At 42.5% G+C, this 24694-nt stretch overlaps 1 protein-coding gene across 2 annotated transcripts in view; it reads left to right on the top strand.

The window, feature by feature from the left end:
• The window catches only part of REPS2 (RALBP1 associated Eps domain containing 2), a 96292-nt gene extending 81239 nt beyond the window's left edge, over positions 1 to 15053 (top strand). The window contains exons 15-18 of one of the 2 annotated variants that reach the window (XM_071430471.1): positions 4380 to 4463; positions 6992 to 7137; positions 9259 to 9364; positions 9929 to 15053. In XM_071430471.1, the coding sequence (XP_071286572.1) occupies positions 4380 to 4463; positions 6992 to 7137; positions 9259 to 9364; positions 9929 to 9997 (405 nt within the window). In that variant the 3' untranslated portion in view covers positions 9998 to 15053. The remainder of the gene's footprint in view (positions 1 to 4379; positions 4464 to 6991; positions 7138 to 9258; positions 9365 to 9928) is intronic. The other variant, XM_071430472.1, reaches the window with a different exon arrangement.
• The last annotated feature ends 9641 nt before the right edge of the window (positions 15054 to 24694 follow it).

Below are 24694 nucleotides of genomic sequence, written 5' to 3'. Positions count from 1 at the left end.
TATATATAATCCAATATTGCAAAGCAAAAGAACTGGAAATGTAAGTGAAGAACCAGTTGTTAAAATACTGTGTTCTCATACATTTATGAAAATCTTTCATCTGAGGCTCTCGAGGCACTCAGTGCTTGAGTGAGCATTACATATTCTTGTAGAAAGGAACTGTTAAGTATTGTCACATGGAGCGGTGAGAAGATTATCAATAGCTGCTCAGGGATCATGCCATGAAATAATGAGCATTTGCAACTCTTAATACTCTTCTTAACAATGACGAATTATTTGTTCTAATGCTCAGTGTTGGCCATAGGCTGCAGGTTGGGCTCTATCTTTGGCCATTGCACAGAAACTTTGTTGGCCAGGTCTACCTTCTGCCCATAAGAATGAGAAGGGTATGGCTATTCCTAGAAAAGTCAAGACTGTGCTAAGGAAACAGGAGATACTGTCTGCTAGTATAACTGGACTGGTCTCTGCAAAGAGAATCTCTTTAGCAGATTTGGAATAAGAACACCCTCTCGCTCTTTTCTGTGGTGTCTTACCCTGCTTCCCAAAATCAAGATACCCACAGGCCTGGTCTGCAGACTCTGCAGTGCACTATAAGAAGTGCAGAAGACCAGAACTTTTGCCCATCTCCTGTAACACTGTATGTGTTCCCAGCTATACCAGATAGCACAGCAGTGTTCCCAGTGTCACTAGTTTACTCCACTCTGAGGATGTGAGACACCTTCATCAAAGCACTTCTGCACTACCATAAATGGAGTTTCCCTTAGAAGACCATATTGCATAATTTATAATTAATAAACCAATGGTGAAGAATTTAAACCCGAAAATAATTGTGTGAAAATTTTAAGACGTTTCTGTGATTGGAGGGAGGTAATTTATTGCCATGTTTCTGAACGAGTTGTGGGCACACTATGCTAAGCATGATATTAAAATGATGAAGAACTAAAGGGAATTCACCTCAGCTGCTCCTGAAGGACATCCTTTTCCTGTACTCCACTAGAGGACCAGAGTACTGCTGAGTCAGGGTCTCTGCCCAATACCAGCAGGCTACAAATACCCCACATCCAAATCAGTGAAGGAAAACTGTGAAGAATCCCTCTGCCAAAAGAAAAAGCAAGAGTTATTTTTCCTTTAAAATCTGTGTGGGGACCATGTGGGGACACATCAGCTTGCAGATGTATTCACAAAGCCTTCCAGAGAGGGCTTTGTTGGGTGGGCTGCACCAAACCTTCTTTTCATGGTGCGTGTGCCAAGCGCTCAGAAGTGGCCTGTCCCAGGGGCCGCTAGGTGGCACTTTAGGGACATGGCAGTCGCTTGGCTTTATTCATTATGCAGGAGCTGCATCACCAGAACTGGGCGATTTTGGGGGGTTTTTTTGTTGTTTTTTGTTTGTTTATTTGGGGGTTTTTGTTTTTTTCTTTGGTCTTGGTTTGTTTGGTTTTCTTTTTGTTTGTTTTGGTTTTTTGGTTTTTGTTTGGGTTTTTTTTTTTTTTTTTTGATTGGTAGGGTTTTTTTGGGTGATTTTTTTGTTTTTTTTTTTAAGCCAGATGTAGCTATTTCTTTATTTTTACCTGCCCCTGCACCGCTGGCTGCTGAACTTTGCAATCCTCCTGTCCTGGCAGCAGGGAGATGTGGCCAGCCCAGTGACCCAGCCACAGCCAGCTGGAACCACAGCCCTGAGCATGGGCTGCAGGCTGGCCCTGACAGACACATCCCAGCACCCAGCTTACAAAAAATGTCCTGCTCTCACAGATTTTGAAATCTTACCCTTTTTGACATTTTGACTGTGATTTATATTTGCCTTCACTAGAACACAAGGTTTACCCTTTCTTTTCCTTTCCAGTTCCCTTTGGTTTAAAACAGTACTCTCCTGCAATGAGACCATTAAAAAAAAAAAAGGAAAAAAGAGAGGATGGTTCTGCAAAAGTCTGTGTTCTGGTTTTTTTTTTTTTTTTTTTTAAATTTTCTTTCCTCTCTAGGCGTCTTATCTGACCATGATTTCAATTTTTCTGATTATTTGAAACTGGCATCATAAAATACCAATCTGTGCAGTTACTTCTACGCTGTTGGAACAAACTGGTTCTTCAAAGCTGCAGTTTTTATCTATACATAAATAACATGGAGTTGGTCAGGGTTTGTTTTTTTTTCCTATCCATTCTGTGGAATAAGTTAATATATTCTTGTTTTTGATGCAAGGTTTAGTGTAGACTCTAACAAGACTGTGAGCACCAGAAACTGCCTGCCTGGCCAGGTTAAGGCAGGTATTTAGTGCTCCCTGTCACTAAAGGGTCATTAAAAGCTCTCTTTCCTGTACCCTTGCACTTTTACGTGTTGTGCAGCAAAGCTACACCATGAGGACTTTATAGTATGTGTATTACATATCCCTCTGAAGGGCTGAATTTACTCTTGCTGTCCCTAAATGAATGAATGGGTCATCAAATTTATGTGGTCCAGACCTACTGTGTGGTTCTGTTCATTATTTGAGCTTTGCCATCCCCAGATCATTCATGAAACCCTTGTGGACTTTGCCAGGCTACTGTTAGCAGTGCTTAGAGCCTTCATTTCTTTCAAATATAAAAAAAAAAAGCTACTGTAGAAATCAGGGAGGTTATGGGCTATTCAGCTTGCTGATAAAGAAATATTCTGTTACATTCAATGGACTTTTAAAGGTCTTTGATTTTTATAGATGCACAAAAAAAATTGCTTTTTTCCATTTCACTCTATTTGACCACAAATCTACATTTACAGAGGAAGACTTTCAATATATAAAAAGCTTTTCAAAATTCAAATGTATCCAGTAGTTATTAAAATTTTAAAAAATTAAGATATTCATATTCAAATACTGGAAATATTATAGTGTGAGGGGCTCTTTGGGGTTTTTTTTAACCATCAGGTAACACTGCAGATGTAGCACACTCAAAAAAGGGTGGGAGAGAAATCTTCTCAGTCCCTCTCTCCTGAGGAATTTCACATGTGTTTTAAAGAAATTGGTTTCAAAACTTTCTCCTCTGTGCAATGTTTGATACTGTGTGGTTGGAAATGAGCAGTACCACAGAACCACATTGCCCCTGCACCTTTCTGTACAGCTCTTGCTGTGTCTGTTATGGAAGAAATAAAAATGCTATGGAAAAGTTCCTCCTTTTTAAATGTACCAAATTCAGTGCTTTCTGTTGTTTTTATTTAACTTACAGTTAGGCACTTGGGAACTTGTGACTGCTGCAGAGCTTGGTGGGCCTGTGCAGAAACCTCTTGGCAACAGTGATTTAGGTTCTTCGGTGTGCAACAAATTGTTATTATGGCTAAAATCCTGGCCCCTTAAAAGTTTGAGGTTTGCCTTGGACTTGGTTTTAAACACAGGATTGCACCTATGTAGAAATGAGCCTCATTTGAGGAGGGAGCAGGATGGCAGGTTGCCCCTGCTGCCTGGGGGCCATTGCCAGCCTGGCTCCAACCTGGCAGAAGCTGGGAAAGAGGAGAAGAGGCTGTCTGTCTGACTGTCTGTCAGTGCCAAGAGCCTCAACCTCCTGCTCCTACCTGCCTTCCCCATCCTGGAGAGCCAGCCCATCAGTTCTGGACAGAAAACAGCCACACCATGTTTACAATGCCATGTTTGCTGCTGTGCACCTGGGGACAGGCAGTTCTAAATCCTGCCACCCTCGCCGGTGCTGTGCCCTGTCCTGGTGGAGGAAATCAAAAGGTGCAAAAATCTTTCATAAAAGGCAAAGCAAGTGATTAATCCTCTGCTTTAATTTGCTTCTCAGATATTTTGGGGAATCAGGTGTTTTGTTTTGCAGATGTGTAGATCTGGGTGGTGGGTTTTCAGCTGCGTTTCTGCTTGAAATGTGAGAAGGGAGGAGGGAAGACTTGTCTGCTTTTTTATGACTTGTGTTTTCAGTACCTTTGTTGGAATTTTTGGTATGATACTGGCTTTGTCACTCCAGCCTCACAAACTTCAAAGACAGAGGCTTACTCCTGTGAATTTTCATTGGTTTCAGGTGATAATAAGGTGACAGAGCATATCCAAGGTCTTTCTAGCTTTTTTCTATTCTCTTATTTTTTCACTGTATTTAGGCCATAATGATAATTCTATAAGAAATTCTGAGTACTAGATTGTTTACATTCAGAGACATGGTTCCTAATGCTTCACTAAAAACCTTTTCTCCCATTTTCCCAGCACAATAAAATGCAAGAATATGGTTTCATTAAAAATCTGCAAAAGACATATGTCATCCATTCAGCTGTCACCCTAGATCTCAATTTTCCCTACTGTTGAATTGTTAAAGTAACTTTTCTTTTGTGTGTAACATTTCCTTTCATTGACTTTATTTTAAGTGACTGCTAGTCATTTTCTGGGTGTAGCAATGACTGATTTGTTGTTGCAGACAGAGCAACCATCTGAGGTTGAATTACATCCTCAGATGAACAGACCCTCATCACAGGCAGAAGAAAACAGTTCAGCAAAAAAGGTGAGATCTGCACACATTGTACCATTATGGAGTGATTTTCCTTAATCAACAGATGTGGTTGTTTTAAGTTTAAAAGCAATTAAACAGAGGGTTAGGTTTATGTTTTTACATGTTTACCTTCTCTGGAGGTCAAGACACTGGAGGAGAACTGTGATCATATGTGGTATCAACTCACATAAATCATTAAGAAACCTCTTAGTATGTACACATTGATGCATGTGCTTTGAGAGTGACAGCTTTCCATTTATTTCAAATCAATAGGGGCTTGTGGAGCCTTAGGGAAAACAAAAAAGAGTTTGATTGTACTCCAGCCCTGTCTCACTGTAGTTCCTGCAAATTGTGATGCACTTCTTGGTTTCAGTTATTGAGGATTTGATTTTGATGTAAACACCTGTTTGCCAGAGGTCAGGATCTGCCACTAAATGTACATAGACTAGGAGAGATTTGCTCAAGATGTGCAGTTTCTAATATGTTTTTGTATGGACCTATCAGTTGTAAAAAGTAAGCACTGAAATTAAAATAGCACAGTTCAAAGGGCCTTGCTTAGGGATGGAGTGGCCTTAGCAGTGGCTCTGAGCATTTTCCCTCTCCTCATCATGCTCTGACCACCTCCTTCCACCAGCCCCAGCCAGAACAGGTTTGGATAGAGGGCAAATACAGATCCTCCCCATTCTGGCCCCTCCTGCAGCCAGGGAGAACCTGCAAGACATTTACTCAGCCCAACCAAGAACTTTTGGCAGGTGCTGGATGTACCTTGCCTAGGGAGCACAACTTCTTAGTGTAACATGGGGGGGTCCAGTGTCATCATTTTTTGCATGTGACCGTTCTTTCTGGGCAGTGTCCTTGCTCTGCTTGTGCTCATCATATGCTACTTCCAGCCTGGCCCTGCTCTTTCCTTGCTGTGCTAGGGAAATGAAGTCTTTGTGGTGCTCCTACCTCATGCTCACTCTCATCCCACCTGGTTCCCTAAAATGCAGTGATGCCCCAGGCTGTGGGGTGTGGGAAGCAGGTGGTTGTTGCACTGCTGAGCCACCTTCCAAAGCCTGGTGCAGCAGCAGAAACCAGCCAAAGAGCCCTGCCAAGGGATCTGCTTGGACCATTGCTTATACTATTGTGTTTGGAAGGGGAGAGGGAGTTACCCTGTGGATTTGGTAGGGTTTGAAGTAGACTGGCATTGTGTGTTGGGTATTACTGTTGTGGAAGGCATAGGCAAGTTCCCCCCTTGCTGTATGGGGCGTGTTCCACCCTTGCAGGGAGCTGTGCCTGTGCAGAGGATTTCAGAGCATGGCATTACCAGAGATCTGTGCAGTCATGATATGCTGACATCCTGATCAGAACATCTGATAATATTTTTAGATTTTTTTTTTTCAGTAATTACAAAACTCTTTTTTAATGTTTAAACCTTTTTCCTTATAATTCAAATTCTTTTTATAATGGCAACCTTTCTGATATGAATGATTCGTGGTCTTATATTGGTTACATTTTGTATCTATCACTCATAGAAGTCTCTTCTTGTGAGTCAGGCTGCTTACTACAGTGTTGGTTTTTTTCCTTGTAATTGCTTTGTCATTATTTTCTTCTTATTTTATTAACGTTTGGTGAAAACACAGTAGTGAAGGTAATCTAGCACAGTAAAATGTGTGATAGTGAAATTTGGTCATTGGTTTTGTCTTTGATGCTGAAAAAACCTGTCTCAATTCAACTTTTTGAGTCCTAGCTTTCTCATTCATGAAATGAGGCAGTAATAGCTATATCCCTTGTGAAATTGATCTAATAATAAAATACACTAAAGAGGATACATTTATATTTATAATTTAAATCAGCTATACGGTGATAAAACTACTTCTCATTGCAAAAGAAAGGATGTCTTAATTTATAATAATGAAAACACTTCTTACCACTGAAGTCATAAAAATGCAAGACTGCTTTACCTAGAAAACACAGACTATTTCTCTGATGTAACTTATCAAGGGAAATAGCTGGCCTTTATACTTCAACATGTTAATTTTGCATGGATAATGTAATGCATTTGTATTTCAAAACTATATTCAGCGTTCCTTTATGTAAGAGAGGAGGGGAGAAGGGAGAGGCTCCATGCCAGACATGTGAGGCAGTAAGTTGGGATGCAAGTGATTAATTATTGATTCTTTCAAACTGAGCATAGTCAAAAATAAATCTTGCTCTGGTTTTAATGCTTTTGGGTCAACTGGGGGGTAGTACATGTGTTTATACCTCTCCCTCCACCTCCACCCAATGCACACTAAGCTGTACAGCCCAGTTGTGAAGAGCCTGTCATCCAGATGAAGGTAAAACACCCTTTCATTCATGAAGGGATTGCAGGAGTTATTGTTCCTTTTTCAAAGTCAGAAACCTGAGAGGCTATTACCAAATTGGAATTAAGCTCTGTATGTCTTTAAATTATGAAATCTTAACCAGCTGTCAGCAATTTATGTGACACAAGTATTTTTCTAGCTGAATGATGGGACACATATGGCCTGACTTAATGTTGCTGTGCTTTTTCCTTTCAGGAGGTTGTTCTTGCTCAGCCACCCTCCAAACCCGCGCGCAGGAAGCTCCGGACAGAGGCACAAGGGCTGGAGACCCCTGAGCTTTCTCCCACTATAAATGTGACTTCTTCCCTGCCAGCAGTCAAGCCTCACCTCCCAGTCCAAAAGTAAAAGCCTGTACCAAGCATGCCAAAGTGCAGCATGAGATCTGATGTAGCAGGGTTTGCTCTTTGTATAATTTTGCACTTAATAGTTCTGTTTCTGAGAATGCTTCACAAGATACAGATTCTGAAATCTACATCAGAAATCTATGTCTGCATTCTGAAATCTACATCTTCTGTAGATTCTGAAATCTACCTCAGTCTTCTCAAAAGCAGACTAAGCCTGTAGTGACTGTCAGTGGTATTTGATACGTAGATAACCTCTTCAAAGGTGTCCTACTTCTGTACCTGCTAGACATGGCTGAGGAGCAAGCCTACACAACTTGTCTAACACAACTTGTCTTATATGTGAGGGTCTGTGTTTCTGCCTTGCATGTGTCTTCTGGAATTTGCTCCTTCATGTGGACAGATATAACCAAAAACTGCCTAGGAAGCTGAATTATGAAATGCTTGGTGTTGGTCATATCCTTGTGATATTTTTTCATTGTGAGGCATGTTGGAAATGGGCTTGTCACTGGTGTGAGATGAGCCACAGACCACTGGTCTGATAATGGCCAAACCAACGTGTGTTGTTTGCTCTTGTAAATACAGCTGTCAAAGCTGTCAGCTGACTTATCAGATATTTCACTCTATGTGTATTTAATAGTGATGGAGAAGGGGCTGTACAAGTGGTAAGCAAAGGCACTTGAAACCCTGTTGGGTTTGTGCATCTCCTTCAGATGAAGCACTGTGCAAACATTATACCCCACCATCACCCAGGGCCTTGCAAAAGACATCTGATTCAGTCTGAAACAAAATCATGCTGCCCAAATCAATTGAGCGTTTCTTGGCAGACTGTTTATCAGTAGACTGAATCTGTGCTGCATAATTGGAGATTAGAATAAGTAATAAGACTCCTAGGATGCTCTTAAAGTACTATTTTGTGCTTTGGGAGTACATATTCTATAGTGGTTCAAAGATAACAGCATTTGTTAACATCTCAATCCTGTCTTGTCTCTATCTTTCCTAAAATGTTAAAATGGCCACAGACATATATTGCTCTGCTTTCATTTTTTTTCCTATCATTTATTACTTTATAGACTATGGAGAGTAGTTTGCAGGAAAATAGTGAAGCAGAAAACTGACAGTTCACTGGAAGATAACAGCATAAAGTCCTGTCACCATGCTGAGGAGAGTCTATTGCAAAAATCAGTGTCATCATCTCTGTTAAGAGAGAAGAGCTAATGGGGACTGTGTGCCACTGGACCATATTTAAATAGGGCATCTGTTTTAGATCTATTCTGGCATTAAAGAGCTCTTGTTTACATGAGCTCTTCCTCATGTAAAACTTTAAGATAATTTACTTGGAAAGGGGCTTGGATATTCAGTCAGTATTTTCTGTATTTTCTTTCTTTTTTGCTGTTGTTATCTCTTTTGCTTTGAATAGGTTGGTCCTTATCTACAGCTGTCTCTTTTTATACCTGTCTGCATAGCTGTCATTTCCTCCAGATCAGTTACCACAGCCTACGAAGCAATAAAAACTCTTAATTAATAAAATAAGTTCTTAAAATAAAAAGGTACATCCTTTATGTTAGCAGCAAAAGAGCTGAGGAAGTCAATCAGTCATCTTCCTGTTTGTGATGTCAGATGGTTTTGGTGGAAATGACTGCTTTGAATAAAAGTATTAATTTTTGAAGTAAAGAAACATCAGAATCAGCAAAACTCTGAGACAGAATTTTCATGCCAATGTCCTTTCTGTCTGTATAGAATGATTTTTGAATTTTCTGTTAACCACTCCTGACTCTTTAAATTCTACAAGTCTCTGAAAACAGCTAATGCAAAGATACTGCAATAAAAGCAGCTATGCAGGGATCATTCTTGAGCTCAATGAGAATGCAATGATCTTGAAATAATTGAGACAGCCTAAAATATTTCTGTCATTCAGGTTAACAAGTTTCAAATATTCCATTCAATTCGGGCATCTTATTTCAGTGTTACATTTTTCTTCTCTTAAATCTGTAGTTTGTACCTTGTCTTTGACATGTAGTCCAGGGTGCAGAGAGCTATGCAGAATGGGTGGCTGCTCTTCTGGCATCAGCCAGTGCTGAGACTCTTAATTGAAATGTCTTGTATTTATCTGTCTGGCAGACAGTCTTCCAAGCAGAAAAGGGCTATTCAGACCGCTATACGAAAAAACAAAGAAGCCAATGCTGTGCTCGCCAGGTTGAACAGTGAGCTCCAGCAGCAGCTGAAGGTAAGGAATGCATTGAAAATCAGTGACAAAGCTCCCTGCAATCAGTTCTGTGTCACCTCCAGCAGTATTGAAATCAGAGCAAAAAATAGAACAGTAGTTGAAATAAGCACAGAGATGAAAGCTTTTAATGAGAACACATTGCCATCATTCCTTGGGTCAGGTCTTACTTGCTTCCATCTTCAGCAGGCCAGCGCTGTTACTTGTGTTTTGCCACAGGAAAAGACAGAGAAGTTTGTCTAAAGTAACTAAAGAGAAGAAAACTGAACTTGTCCTTCAAGTTGAATTGCTGTCTGGAGGCTTTCTGACAGAGCAGAGCTCTGCTGTTTAAATGGAGACCAGAAGGCTTGATGGGTACTCCTCAGGCACATTTTGCACTGAGGTTCAGGGGGGGTTCACTCCTCTGAGCCTGCCCCGATGGGGAAGCAGACCCTGGAGGAGCTGCAGTCCAGCCCAGCTCCCACATTGGCAGGGGAGGTCAGCAAGAGCCTGCCTGGCTGCCCTTTCCTGGAGCAGGGTGCTGCATGTGAGCATCCCCAGAGCTGTAACACACCTCTCCTCCTGCAGGAGGTTCACAAGGAGCGCATTGCCTTGGAAACGCAGCTGGAGCAGCTTCGTCCTGTCACCGTCCTGTGACTTCCTGCATGGCCGAGCAGGAGCAGAGCAGTGTCCAGAAGCCTTGCAAGGAGGGGAATTCTGTGCAGCTGAGCAGGGTCTCTACCAAGGCAGGGGGGAGCACTGGCCTTGCTGGCTCTCTCTTTGCCCTGTTACACACATTTTGCCTTTGCAGGTGAGGAAGGTACAGAAAACTAATACCTGACTATGGAATATTTCCGAGTGGGGGGATGCTTTGCCTTCTTTCCTCCCCCTTCCCAGCCTAATGTGTAAATGGAGTTTATCACTGAAATGAATAACCTAAGAGTATTCTATTTATGTAAAGAATTCCTGATTTATATGCATTTTGGCAGCACCTCCTGCCCCAATAGTTAAGAGGTACAGCATTCCTGAGTTCTTGCTTAAATTGAAAACTCATCCTCTGAGATGGGCTTCTGGACGTTACTGATTCCTGTAGGATTGTATCATTGTAGAGTACCTGTGGATTTAACATGCCACAGGAATAGAACTTGCAAGATGTACAGAATCTTTATCCTCAATCACATGTCAAATAATTATTTTCTTAGTACTGTTTATTATGCAATCACGGATGTATTTTAATGTTAGAGAACTTGTATTTTATTAGTTCAAGTCATATAAGAGAACAGTAAAAAATACTAAAATATAATTATTTTGGAAATTAGGAAAAAATCTTTTTGAGCTAGAGCTGTTTCTAATCACCAGTATTTGAGCACTTGCTTGCAACTACCAGTGTCTCTGCATTCTTTTAGCATGTTTGAGATGGCTGGTGTATAGCTTTTTTCTTTTCTTTTTTTCCTTTAACCAACAGTGTATTTCTAACAAGAGGTTAAAAATGCATTCAGGGCATTTTTATAAAAGCCATTCTATGTACATTTGTATTAGTTTGCTTTGTTGTCTTAATAGCTGCTGATTTGTTTTAAGGATGTGTACAAGAACTGTATTTCCAGAAGAGGGAAGATAGCAGAAGTGCTATGTATGAGGCTATAAAATGTGAGATGGAAGTAATTGCCTTTTACAGCAGGCTTTTGTTAAGGTTCCTTTGCACGTCAGTGGAGATGCTGCTGATAGGAGAAAGCTGCTAATGCCCATCTGTTTTCTAAAGGAAGAAGCAAAGATTAATCTTTAACCTGCATTTGATCCAGGGCCAGCTGAACCCTGTAGGGAGTTTTTCCTGGATGCAGTGGTGGCTTTGGTCTCAGTTCTTACAGTGGAAGCTGGCTATGAATGTTGCAGTATTTCTTGGGGCAATACTCTTGGATTGGGTGACTTCAGACTAAAAAAAGTCAGCCCTGCTCCCACCATGGGTATGGTGTGCTTTACTGCAAGGGGATGTCACCAACTGTTGTCCACCTTAAACTTGCCCCTGCACATGTCTCACTGACCTGATTTAAGTGTATGTGGTTGCCTTGCAGAAACCTTGCAGCAGTCTTGTCACCCTTGTGGGTGTGTTGCTTGCTCCCTGTAGCTGTGGGATGGCCTGGGGCTGAGAGGAAGGAGAAGCAGGTTTGAAGCAGCTGGGTAACCTCTCCTTGTGGTGTGTCATGGAATGGCTGCCATGGCATATCAGAGGGCACCAGAGCAGCCAAAAGTTTTGTTGAGAGATAAGAAAGGCATCACTGGGAGTGTTTGAAGTGGTAAGGAAACAGTCTGCTTTGCTGAATGGAATGTGGAAGGGGGACGGGAATCCAGAAGTCTGCAGGTGAAAATAAGCATTGGCAGAATTGTTACTGAAAGTCTCTTCTTGTAATGCACTAGTTTTGATTCAACTAAAGATCACTGTGTCAACAAGCCACAGCTGTTCTCCTGGATTTGGGACTTCTCTCATGTGGCTGCTGCATAGCTGGGGTCAGATGGTCATTCTTGGTCAGTGACAAAAGTGAGGAATGCAGGCTTTTCTGGGAATCTGCAAAAGAGCCACTGCCCTCTTGCTAATAGTGGTATTGCTGAGAATTTATCATCATTTATTTCATTTGTTCATAATACTACTGAGTCATTCCTGAGATTTAATGAGGTTAAGTGCTTGCCCTGTTTGCTTTTTAGTTCATACATTGTAATTTGGTTAATAAGACCTTACTATTTCATAGGAAATAATCATATGGCACACTTGTCTTTTGTTTTATGGGTAATTTTTAAAGGAAGGCTTTTAAATTACTACAAAGAAGTGTGTACATTGCATTTTTAAGGCAGTAGAGGACTTCTTCATGTTTGAAAAACATTTATTTCACCTTTATTTATTTCCCATTTATTTCACCTGAGTTCTTAATGGAATAGACACTCTTCAAGGGAAGAGTTGAAGAGTCTCCTTTATACTGTCTTTTTCAAATGTCTCCCTTCTAAAGTCCAGGATTTTTTTTTTTTATTCATTGGAAATTATGATACTTGCTTAGCCAACAATGAAATACTTGCTTGGCTGTTACTTTACCACTGGATTAATAAATGAAAGTATTTAACAATCCCTGCATTTTTAGTGTTGCAATCAAATACTCCACTCAGCTTCAATGACTAGGATGTGAGTTGATTTGTATTCTTTTTGGTGAAATATCAGCTATGATGATGATACACCACTTCACACATCAGTAAAGTGAAATATTCAAGGAGAGGTGTTGATATGTTATACATATGAAGCAGGAGGTTGCTCTTCTGTATGTCTCAATGGTTAAACATTTATGGTAGCCCACACAAAATGAAAAAATGTGTCTGTTCTTGGGAAGCTGTTAGCATTTTGAGGAGAGGAGAAGGCATCATGGAGCTATGACAGTGCTTCTGTCAGTTGCTCCATGCAGCCATGCTTATGGCTACTGTTAGCAGACCCTGGCTGGTCAAAATTCACATCTAAATCCAGTATTACAGATTTTCTTCAAAATTACTTTTTCTTTAGAAAAAGAGAAAAATCATAATTTCTTGCAGAAGCCTTTACATTCTCAGACTTTGGATGGGAAGTGCTCCTACATCCAAAACCATTTGGTCAGAAAGTGAGACCTCACAGGCTTGATGTTCAGTGTGCTTTCTTGAGCTACATGTGAGTGATCAGCTTTAAGCCCCTGACATCCCTGACCCAGAACAGCAAACTAAGGTTTGTCTGCCCCAGCTGCCAGCCTGCTGAAGGAGTGGGATCACATTCCCATGCATAGTTCTCACTGTCCTCAGCTTGTGGTTTCTGTAGGTACTTGGGCAGAGCAAAACATGCCCAGTAAGAGAGCCTAAGTGGGAACAGGAGCACATCCTTGCATCTGAGAGCATGTGCTGACCATGAGCCTGGTGCCCCTTCTCAAGTCTTCAGTGGGCAAATAAATATTTTTGTCTACAGAACAGGGCTAGGCAGAGCAGATAAGGATCTTCCTCAGTGTGTCTGTGTGTGTGCACTCAGCTGTATTCCATTTGTTCATGCATTTCTTTATGGGTCTGTTAACATTCATATCACCTGATGCCTATATTTGTTTCAATCTATGGTAATTCTGTGGTGAAAAAAGAAAAATGCCCAGCTAAGTGTAGTGACTGATTGCCTTTGTAGATAAGCCATTTTTATTTGAGCCTTTCAAAATAAATAGACCTGGTAATTAAGCAAGGCAAACAGTTTCAATTTCTGAGGCATTCCTTTATTAAACAAACTACCTGTGAACACACATTAATCCTTAAGGATCAATGTCCTTCTCCTACTTATTAATATTATACTAGGATGCAGTGGAAACATTACCAACTCTTTCCAGAAAGTTCTCAGTTCCCCCTTCCAGAGAGTTTTGGTGATGTAACAAAAGTGTGTTTAGTCAAGGCAGCCTTGTTACTGGTAAATTGTTAGATGTCCTGTTAAAGTCAAAATATTATCTTCAGACTGCATGGCAGTAGTTTTCCTGTTGGAAATTCTGTATCTACATCAGGGAGAGGAATTTGTTTGGCTATTAGCCAGACAGTTCCAGCCTGACTGATGATCAGAGGGCTGGAGCACCTCTCCTGTGAAGACAGGCTGAGTTCAGGTTGTTCAGCCTGGAAAAGAGAAGCCTCTGAGGAGACTTAAAGCCCCTTTCAGTACCTAAAGGTGCTGCAAGAGAACTGGAGAGGGACTTTCTGTAAGAGCATGTAGTGATAGGACAAGGGGGAATGGCTTCAAACTGAAAGAAGGCAGGTTTGGATTAGATATAATGAAGAAACTCTTTACTGTGAAGGTGGTGAGATACGGCAAGAGGTTGCCAGAGAAATTATGGCTGCCCATCCCTTGAGGTGTTCAGGGCCAGGTTGGATGGGGCTTTGAGCAACCTGAACAGTGAAAGGAGCCCCTGTCCACAGCAGGAGGGGTTGGAACTAGATGATCTTCATGGTCACTTCCAATCCAAACCAGTCTCTGCTCCTACAACACTGCCAAGGCTAGCCAGCATAGGGTGATGGGGCTGTGCATGGTAAAATGACCACAAAGGGATGGTTGGGATTTGGAAACCTTCGTGGGAAGCATTTAGGATGGGCATAATGTGAAAATTGCCTGTTGGGGGTGCATAGGTAGCTTTCCTCTCAGCTGAGCTTCCAAAGGCAGAGATCTGCAAAAGTTGCTAGCTGGGGAATGAGGGATGTCCATTTTCCAGTACCATCAGCCTTTCAATCTCCAGCACACACAGTCTTTGACAAGAAAACACATGGGTTCATGAAGCCACATATTTTATTGGCTAAAGAGTAAAATATTTTTTTTCAGGAAAAGAAGTAAATCTTAGTGATTTAGTATCTTTGAAAAGAGATTATGTATTTTGAAGCTTTTTTCAGCTATCTTGATATGTGCTATGAATATATGCATTATGTTTTACTCTGTTACAGATTTTTTGATGCAAAAAAGTTGTATTGCAAGCATTATGGTTGTTAATCTAAAAAAATGCCCCAAGGCTATTATATATTTGAATTTTAACTTATAAATTAGATAGCCAGATTTAAGTAATTTGTTTTCACAGCTGCAGACTGTCCCCATGGTAAGCTGCAAAATGTATAATGTTCTATACTATGCCCATCTAATTTTGGAAAATGTATGTGATATGAAGCTGGGTGCTACATTAAAATAAAAGTGTCCAATGAGTTCAAATTGCCTTGCTTTTGTGGTTTATTTAGGATGTTTATGGTACAGATCTGCCAGGAGACCAGAAACTGTGAGACCCAGTGGAAAAAATACCATGTTGAAATGGCTGACCTTCAGCTTTGAAAGATTAAATCACTTACATGGAATTGTACCTACACAATAGAGACAGAGAGAGACTTATTTAAAGTGACTTGGGCTCCAGTTAAGTCAAAACTTCATGTTTGCTTTGTCAGGTCTTACTTAGTCAGAATTCAGACATAATTCCCTGATTTAGCCCAAAGAGGGACACTTTTTCACCACTGTGAAGGAAAAACCATTCCCAGCCTCCAAGAGTCCCTTAGTCAGAGGGTGGCCAGGCAGGACCTGCAAGAGGACTCCAGGTGTTCCACACCCAGAATCCCTGTGATCAGTGGGTTTGGCCCCTTGTCAGCTGTGAGAGCTGAAATTAAGCTAGGAAAAGGAAACCATTTGAATAGCTGGCCTTTATGGGCAGGGAGCCAGAGGGTACAGCATATTCTGCTCTTTAACTAGTGTGATTTCTAAGAATTATGTCACAGCTATCCAAAGAGCAGAGCTTTAAAAGAGGAAATAATGAGTGATAAATTAATTCTTCCAGCATTAAGCCATGACAAGGGATGTTTTATTGGCCTAAAAGTATGTCTCTGGTGCACATGAGGCACAAGGCCAAGGCGTTAAAAACTTGTAAATATCCTGTGGGGAGCTATTCTCCGTCATCAGTGGGATGGATTTAGATGGCTCCTCCATGCTTAGTTTTAACAATTAGATGGTACTCTGGGGTGCCTTCATGCAAATCTAGATTGGCTCTACATATTTAAATTCATGGTTCCAATAATCTTTCTTAAAAATTAAAAATGCATCTTCGTGCTCCAGAGAAAAGTTCTTAGTTGAAGTGGGAAAGAAAAGAAGTAGGAGAAGCTTTAAAAGCCCTTTTTTATCTGTTTTTTAAGGTAGTGCTGCTTTACAAGTGTGCCTGCTTCAGTGGGATGTTTACATGGATTTTGCAGTAAAGCAGAATAAAGGAAAATTAACAAAGAAATGGAATCCCTAGGTATCTGTAGCCCATAGCCAAATCAGAGCTCCTTCACCTCATGGTCTCGTTGCTCCTCCTGTGCATCTTGGAGCAGGAGGCCTTGGGGATGTGAGCTCCACTTGCAGCAGGCTCTCATATCCTCAATATTGCCTCAGTACCCACCGTTTTGGGCACACATCTGGAAGGAGTGGCATTAGCTATGTTCCAGATGTGTTAGCCGAGTAGTCCCCCTACTACATGCTGAATCAGTATTTCCAGTTAAATCCTGGATTGGTTTATGTTTATTGATTGTTAGCTTAAATTGCACGAGACAGGAAAAATATCTGAGGACATTTTGAAGATGCTTTATGTATCAGAAATGTGATGGGCTAGACAAGACTAAGGCTATATATTACATCTAATCTGGTTTTTGTGGGAGGGAGAGAGGATGGGAGGGAGAGGGGGAGATTGCTTCCTTAGCCTAGGCTGGTCCCACAAGAAATGTTATCTTTTTACATGCCATCCTTAGTTCATGTAGGGAGCTCATCAGTGTGCTGTGGTTTTCAATAAAACATGGGTTTTACAGCTAGCAGATGTGCAGGTAATGCCTCACTGCCACAGGCCCTCCAGCAGGACCTCATTGCCCTCCAGAGATGAGCAGGAGCAGAGCAGGATAGCTCTGTGACAGCAAATGGCATCCAGAGCACAGCGAGGAGGAAGGAGGAGAAGGAGGCAGTATGTCAGCTCTGGCAGGACCATGATGGAGAAAAAACGTGACCCTGGAGAAGTAATCATGCTCCTAAGGTGGCAGGGACGTCAGTGTGCCTCTGCCACTTTGCTCCATGCCCACAGGAAAGGATAACATGCTTAAAAATATTCTGCTGGATGACTACTCATTGCCAGGATGCTTGGAGTAGGGCTGCCACTTGATACATGAGTTATTCCCTTCCAAGGTCACTTCAGGAATTCAGTAGTTTGTGCTGTCTGTCACAGGTTTGGGTTGTGTTAAGGCAGTGATACTGGTGTTGAGCAGACCAATACCGAGCACGCATTGTTTACTGCAGTTTTCACACTCTTATCTGAGAGGAAAAGGCCAGCACATGATCTCACCTGGATTTGTTTTCCAGCCTCGTGCTGTTTGTAAAGGACACGGTATACTTGGTCAGAAATAATGGCTTCCTGTTTCATTAATGAGTTCTTACAGCAATTTCCCTTCAGAGTAATCACCTTGGGTGAAGGAGGTGTGCACTTCCAAAAGCAATTGGCCCTCCCAGTGGGTCATACTGGGGGCACCATTCTCCACCAACAGAAAAAGCACTCCTTTTTGGGTGCCTCAGTTTGGATGCTAAAGAAGCCAGTGCTGCCAGAATCATCAGTCACCTGAAGCTGTCAGTCAAAATGTCTCCTGGGATTTAAAAAGCCTCCTTGGGAAATGTATGTTTCCAGAATGTAGTACCATACCACCTAGGGGGAAAAAAATGTTGTTGCTTTGATTGCTCTCCAAATATCTGGTTGTATTACTCAGAAGCTGCTTCTTCAGGGCTGCACTTTTTGAATTTGTTGCTGCAAAAATCCTCAGGAACTTTGATCCAAGCATCCCAGGACTTTTGATATCCCAGACTTTTAGGGGCTCTGATTTGGAACTGACCTTCCCGTTTTACTACAAACTATTTACTCCTGTCACTCACCCAATCACTTGTATTAGAGAAAATATTAACACACATGCATTTATTCGTGCAGCTTTTGGAACTGCTGCTGCAGCTATGCGATGCTCCAGTTAGAGCTGGCTGTGAAGTGCACTGGAGCAATGTCAGAGTGAGAATAAACAAGTTATGGGTGTTTGTGTCAAGTGTGGCAGACTCCAGGCCTAGTGCTGGACAGCAGGGGCTGAGGTGGAGGAAAGCTAACAACATCTTTCTCCTGTTCTGAATTTTATCACCATGAGTAAGTTCTAATTTGAGGAAGAAAAATGCAGTTTAATTTCCCCCACCTTAGTTATAAATCTAACTTAACCTAATTCATATTTTAATGAGTTGGGTCCTCAGCTGGACTTCATTACTCTTTTCTCTAGTTTGATTCACTGCCTTGTTTTCTAGATTTGGCACTTGCTTGATTTAGCACAAACTGGGAAGGCTGAGCAAAGCATAGGTACTTACTGGCTGGTCCTGCTTTCAGCCCATAGCCTGGGGGACTCATCTTGCTTTTGTTCTCCTGTACCAATGTATGGTTGGGTTTATGGCTTTGCTCTGATTGAGTTGACTCTGGAAGGGGCTTTGGTTGCAGGTGATGAAGCAAGGGTTGTGTATCACACATCATCTGGATGGACATGGTATTGCAGCTCTGCAAGCTGAATATTGAAATGGTTGGTGGAAACCTGCACTCAGCTCCAAGTGAGCACAGGAACCTGAGAGTGCATGACACAATTTGGGAAAACTTACAGAAATAATGGTATTTGAGACTAATAGCAACAGTAGCATGGGACACACTGGGCTGTAGCTCCAGGTTGGCCTATCTCATTCAAGATGTCACTCTGACATTATGCAGTGCTAAAAAGTGTTAGAGCAAAAAGGAAGAGCCCTAAAGTTGTCAAAACCAATTCAGTAAATAGAGTTTGGGTGACCACTGCCTTGGCTGACATGCTGGTGTTTCTTCTGGCATCCCTGGAACCTGAAGCATGTGCTCTAGGCCAGCTTCTGCTTCACTTCTGACCACAGCTATTTCTCTCTGCCTTAAGTTGAAATACCTGTAATGCACACTCAGCAGTATAAGATCTATACAGACATATTTACAGAAGTTTCTGCTTTACTTTTCCTTTTGCAGTTCCTTATTTGATACGTATTTTTTTTAATCCTCTCATATTATTTTACTCCAGTATAGACAGAGGAATTCCCATCTGTTCAGCCTGTCTTCTTCCAGACATTTCTTCATCTCTACTTGGTTTTGTTGGTTCTCTCCTTTTTTGTAGTAGTAGTAGTAAGGTAGCCAAATTGAAGCCAGTTTGTTGTCATGTCATTTCTAAAGCAATGACTCTGTAAAATACAGCATCATGACACTCAGGAGTTTATAGTTCTTATTTTCTTTTTTCCCCATTATCTGGCAGCCCTGCAAACATCAGCTGGCATCCTGGAATGGTGGGATCATACTAATGAATTGAGAATTTGTAAATAACACTATACAAGTTTGTAAGAGACAGTGTGAATCTCTGTCTCTCACTCTTTTTGCAGGGTTTGCATCAAACCTGAAGCATCATTTTAAAGTAATAATATTTTTGTAAACCATCAGATGCCCATAGCACATACATTCTGAAACTGCATTTTTCAGACAACTACATTGAAAATTTCTGTGAGAGCTGGAAAGGCAGGCCCTGGATGACTGAAAGTCTGTGTCTTCCTGAAAAACAGTGCTAATAAAAAGTGTCTCTTCAGAAGGATAAAAACTGTCCTCTGACCTTATGCTCATTGGTTTCCACTCCCTCGGGTGACAGCATCCCTTTGTGCATCCCCTGAGAAGGTGAATCCCAAGCTCACAAGTTGCTCTGGAATTTTTGATAATGGTGACTCTGAGCATGGGCTTGGGAAGCTCCCAAGGAGAAGGACCATCTTGCAGGTAATTTTACATCCTGAGGTGTCTCATTAGCAGACTCATTTTTTAGTCTCACGAAGAAGCGAGATCAAAGGCAGGAGAAGAGTGAGATAACAAAATCAGTTCTAATAAAAGTAATGGATGTCTCAATTTTTACTTCCCTTAAACAGGAGTATTTATTGCTCCTCTTTGAATTTTGCAAAGCCTTTTGAGAGTTGCACTCATTTTTGTGCTCAGACATCACTGCACATTTTGCCTTATGCAGCTGTCTTTTATCATTAGGGAAGAAGTAATAATTCAGGCCTCAAATTTAGCTTTTGTCTAAAAGAAATGAGGTTGATATATGCACTGTCTACACAACAGGATACCATATAATCCCCTCATCTGTTAGAAGGGCACAAGTTATTTATGTTAATCCTCAACCTAGATGTATGTGTTTGTAGCTGTTTCTTTCTGACAGTAGTTTTATTATGCATCTTTTACTGCAATGGGAAGTGGGTGACACAGGGGAGATGTGAACTTGTTTGCTGTATGTATAAGTTTGCTGTAGGCAAGTGCTTTAGGTTTAAAGCAGTAATTGTGCAGGTCAAGGGTAGCCACACTACTCAGAGAGACTGGTCTTTTTCCTTATCTGGGTGGAATAAATTGTGAAGTTGATACACATCACAAAGTGGCAAAAATAGATTAAATTCTAGGATTTCTTCAGGAGTGTAAGAAATTAGTAGGAAAAGAAAAATTATCTAAAATAGGTTTGATTTTCACTTTCCTGATGTTGTGTTGGCCAAGGTGTGACAAGCCTCAGTGAATGATATTTATGAATCCAGATTTCAAAACCATGAGATGAGCTTAAAAACAGAGACATCTAAAAATTAAATGGGAAATTGTCTTAATGTGACTTCTGGCCCCTGAATTTTTACTCAGGGCCTCTTTTTAATTCTTCACCACAGATTTTTTTGAATTAAAGCTAAGCTTACTCTTTTTTAAATCCCTTGCTTCCAACAGCTGGAGCTTTAAGAAATGCAGTCAATACTGGGAGAGAGCAAATAGGCAGCAGTGGTGTTCAGCTGTCAATACTCATGCAACAGCACTGCTCCCATCCTAAAGCATTGTATTCAGTGTATGAGTAATGGCCTAAAGGTCCTTGTACTAGGGGGCTCAGTAACTGTGACTTCCAAGAACCCATTGCAAAGGACTAAACCTGTGTGTCCTGTACTTTCTTCAAGGCTTACCTTCTCAGAGGAGACTGCCAGAATGTTTGGGACTGTTAGGTGCCCAGTGCCAGGACTAGAGGCAATGAACATCAGGAAACACTCTGAACATCAGAACATCCCTCTGAACATCAGGAAACACTTTTTCACTATGAGGGTAGCTCAGGTTGCCCAGAGAGGTTTGTAGAGATTCCCTTCTTGAAAATATTCAAAAGCCATTTGGACATGGGTCTGGACAGCCGGGTCTAGGTGGCCCTGCTTGAGGGGATTTCCAGAGATCCCTTCCAAGCTCGACCAGTGTGTGATTCTCTGATAAAATAATATTGTCCCATTAGAAATGGGAACATCCCATCTGCATTGACCACCACATCCTGCTCTATGAAAGAAATTAGAAGACATTCCTTGCTGTATTTTGCTTATGATTTGTAGCTTGCATGTATCTCATGTTTAGGCAGCAGCTGATCATAATTATTGAGCTGAGTGTTTCTCCAGGGATATTTAATGAAACTGAATTCTTGTTTCTGTGCCCTGGAGAGGCAGGAGAGCAGTGATCTTCCTTGAGGCAAACAGGATTGGCCTCAGCACATAACCCACTTTTTTGAGGACTGTAATTTTTCAGAGAGGCTGAATTATTTAATCAGCAGTGACCTAATAACATATATGTGGCAGGTGCAACAGGGCTCAGTGAACTAATGAAGTATGGATGGCCCTAGCTCAGGAGTAGGGGGGATGGATCGGGAAGCTAATATGGGATGAGCCAGCCAAAGAGATTATTTTCTTGCACCGGCAATAGAGAGAGCCCCACAAAGCTGTCTGAAATCCTGCCTTCCTAGAAATCCCCTCCTTTAAGCTTGTGGACTGGATTCTTTGGCCCTCAAAGAGAGACAGGATGCATTTCCCCTTATCTGTAACCAGTTGACGAGGAAATAGAGACCTGGACTTTATTCAGCATTAGCATGAAGGCAACTGGGAAACCTAAACTGGTGACACTGACTGGGGACAGGTGCTGAGCATTGCCAGCCAATGTCCCACACAGTGAGACAGGCAGCAGGGGCCCCTGACAGGAAGCTGCTAGTAAATGTAGGTATTAATGGGGTGGGTTACAGTTTTATTCATAAAATAAGGAAATCATCGGTTTAATTATGAGAGGAAAAAGTGTTAGAGGCTGTCTTTGCTGTCATGGTGTTTGATTCTTTGCCACTGACACTGCAGACAAGAGTCTGGCTCTGAGATGCCTGCATCCAGAAAGGAAAGAGTCCAGGCATTAGGGCTTGAGACATGTAAATCTGGATTCAGATCCTTTTCCATGGTCTGGGGAAGCCATCAGAGGTGGAGTTAACCTTCCTTGGTTCCACCTGGTTAGGAATTAAAGCTCTGGTGACTAGTTGCCTGGGCTCCCTGTGCACTAAGGATAGAAGAGCACTTCTGGAGGGCAGCCACACCTCACTGTGGCCTGTCACTCTTGTGTCTTAAACCACTTTGCAGCAGCACTGCTCCCCTGCCTTGCCAGCCCTGCAGCTGCCCCTTCCTGCCATGGCAATGCCCCGTGAGCCCTGCTGCCACCCCGACCAGGGGACAAAAACAAGCTAACACCACCCTGGCAAAAAATACATTGTCTTACCCCAAACTAATTCCTTCCTTTGGCTTGCAATGAGGCCATTCGTGCAGCCAGGGCTGAGGGGAGGATCAACAGCCAAGACAAGGAGCCCATGCTGTCCCCATGTCTGCACTCAGTAGCCAAACACCTTCTTCTGCAAACAAGACCATTATCTGTGATGGGCTCCTGGAAAAGAATTAAGGCTATTTGAGCAAGTAAGGGAAGAGCCAAGTCCTTACCTGTGGTGTTTTCAGGGTCCCCAGGATGAAGGAGGAATTGAGAAATCTGACTCCATGTTCTTAGAAGGCTGATATGATATTATGCTATACTAAAACTATACTAAAGAATAGAGAAAGGATACTTACTGAAGGCTTAACAAGATACTAATTAAAAACTCGTGGCCTCACCTCAGAGTCCCAACCCAGCTGGCTGTGATTGGTCATTAAGTAAAAACAACTCACATGTTGGATAAACAACCTCCAAACCACATCCCAAAGCAGCAAAACAGGGAGAAGCAAATGAGATAATATTCTTTTCCTTTTTTTCTGAGGCTCCTCAGCTTCCCAGAGAAGAAATCCTGGCAAAGGGATTTTTCAGACACTATGACAGTGACACTTTCCCAGCGCTGCGGGGAGATTCAGAGCAGCCCGGTGAGGAGGAGCTGTTCCTCTGGGCACTCAGGGAGCCACAGCGGGGTGTGGCCTCAGGGTGGCACCAGCAGGGTGGCACCAGGCGGTGTCCCCTCAGGGTGTCCCCTCACGGTGTCCCCAGCGCGGTGTCCCCTCAGGGTGTCCCCAGCGCGGTGTCCCCTCAAGGTGGCATCTGCACGGTGTCCCCTCAGGGTGTCCCCAGGACGGTGTCCCCTCAAGGTGGCATCTGCACGGTGTCCCCTCAGGGTGTCCCCAGCGCGGTGTCCCCTCAGGGTGGCACCAGCGTGGTGTCCCCTCAGGGTGTCCCCAGCACGGTGTTCCCTCAGGGTGGCACTGTGACTGATCGGCCCAGCTGGGCCCTGTGTGCTCCTAATCCATCCCAGTCCCTGTCTCACATCCAGCTGCTTTGAAAGTTTGAGAAAGTTTGCTTTACTCTTGATTCCTCATTTTTGTGCAGCTCACTCCATCTGGGCCTGAAAGTCAAAGCACTGAAATATTGCAATAACAGCTGTGCTTGCAAGCCTCCTAACCCAGCTGATAATTAAATGCAGAATGTCTCAAGAAAAACTCATATCCAGAGAAGACAAGTCCAGCTTTTTAAAAAAAAAACCCCAAAACAACTGAAAGAAACATCTGAATCTGCAGGTGCTTGTGCAAATTAAAGCTGCTCTCCCCTTCTCAGGTTAAAGATTTAGCTGAGGTCATGAAAGACCTCTCCTATTGTTTAAAGCTGCTGGTGCATAAACTCATGGTTGTGGTAAGCAGCTATTGGCAGGGACACAAAGTGTCCACAGCCATCACTCCAAACATGAACTGTTTGGATGGATGGATTCTCTGCAGGCACTGCCTGAGCCTGTTAGCTTGCCCTGTACCTTCCCAGCCTGCCAGCCAGTGCAGGGACAGGGATCAGGGTTTGCAGGCCCCAAGCTACAGGGAAAGGTCATTTACTCAAGGCTGGCTGAGGGTAGGGCTTCACCTGGACCCAGCTGGCCCCAGCCAAGGTAGAATTGATGATGCCTGCATGTTAGTGGTGAGAAAAGATCCACTTGATTATAGATTATGTCTATCATGTATCTCTCTGGCTTGCTTGGGGAGCTGAGCAAAATATGATCAGATTAGAGCAGCTGACCTGAAAAAATGTTTATTTTTCCTCTGTTCAGCTGGGGCTTTTCCTGGGTTTAATTTGCTCACAGACTGCAGTACAGGGAGCAATACCTGCATACCCCAAGAATGGGCTAGCACAGTGCAGGGCTCCCAGCAGTGGCAGTGGGGGACATCAGCAGCACTGCCTTGGGTGCATCTTATGTGAAAAATATCTGTGTCTTATCCCCGCTTTCCATGGTCTGTCTGGGGGCAGTTCTAAAAGCTGGAAATGGCCTGGGATTCCTCTGGTGGAAGACCACCTAATTTTCTCAATGCTGATATTTCAGTGTTTCAGTTGAGAAGCAGCAGCTTGGGTGTGAGCAGTGTGAGCAGTCTGGGGTGCAGGTGAGAGATCAGGCTGCAGGGGCACCCAACACCCCCAGGACAGCTCTCCAGGCAGCATCTGCCAGGCTGGAGGATATTCAGTGCCCACCAGG

The sequence above is a fragment of the Agelaius tricolor genome, unplaced genomic scaffold (assembly GCF_023055355.1).
Source record: "Agelaius tricolor isolate 1412-34295 unplaced genomic scaffold, bAgeTri1.0.p SCAF_7, whole genome shotgun sequence".
In the NCBI taxonomy this organism is placed as follows: Eukaryota; Metazoa; Chordata; class Aves; order Passeriformes; family Icteridae; genus Agelaius; species Agelaius tricolor.
The sequence above is the reverse complement of the archived record's forward strand: the minus strand, read 5'-3'. Positions and strand labels throughout refer to the sequence as shown.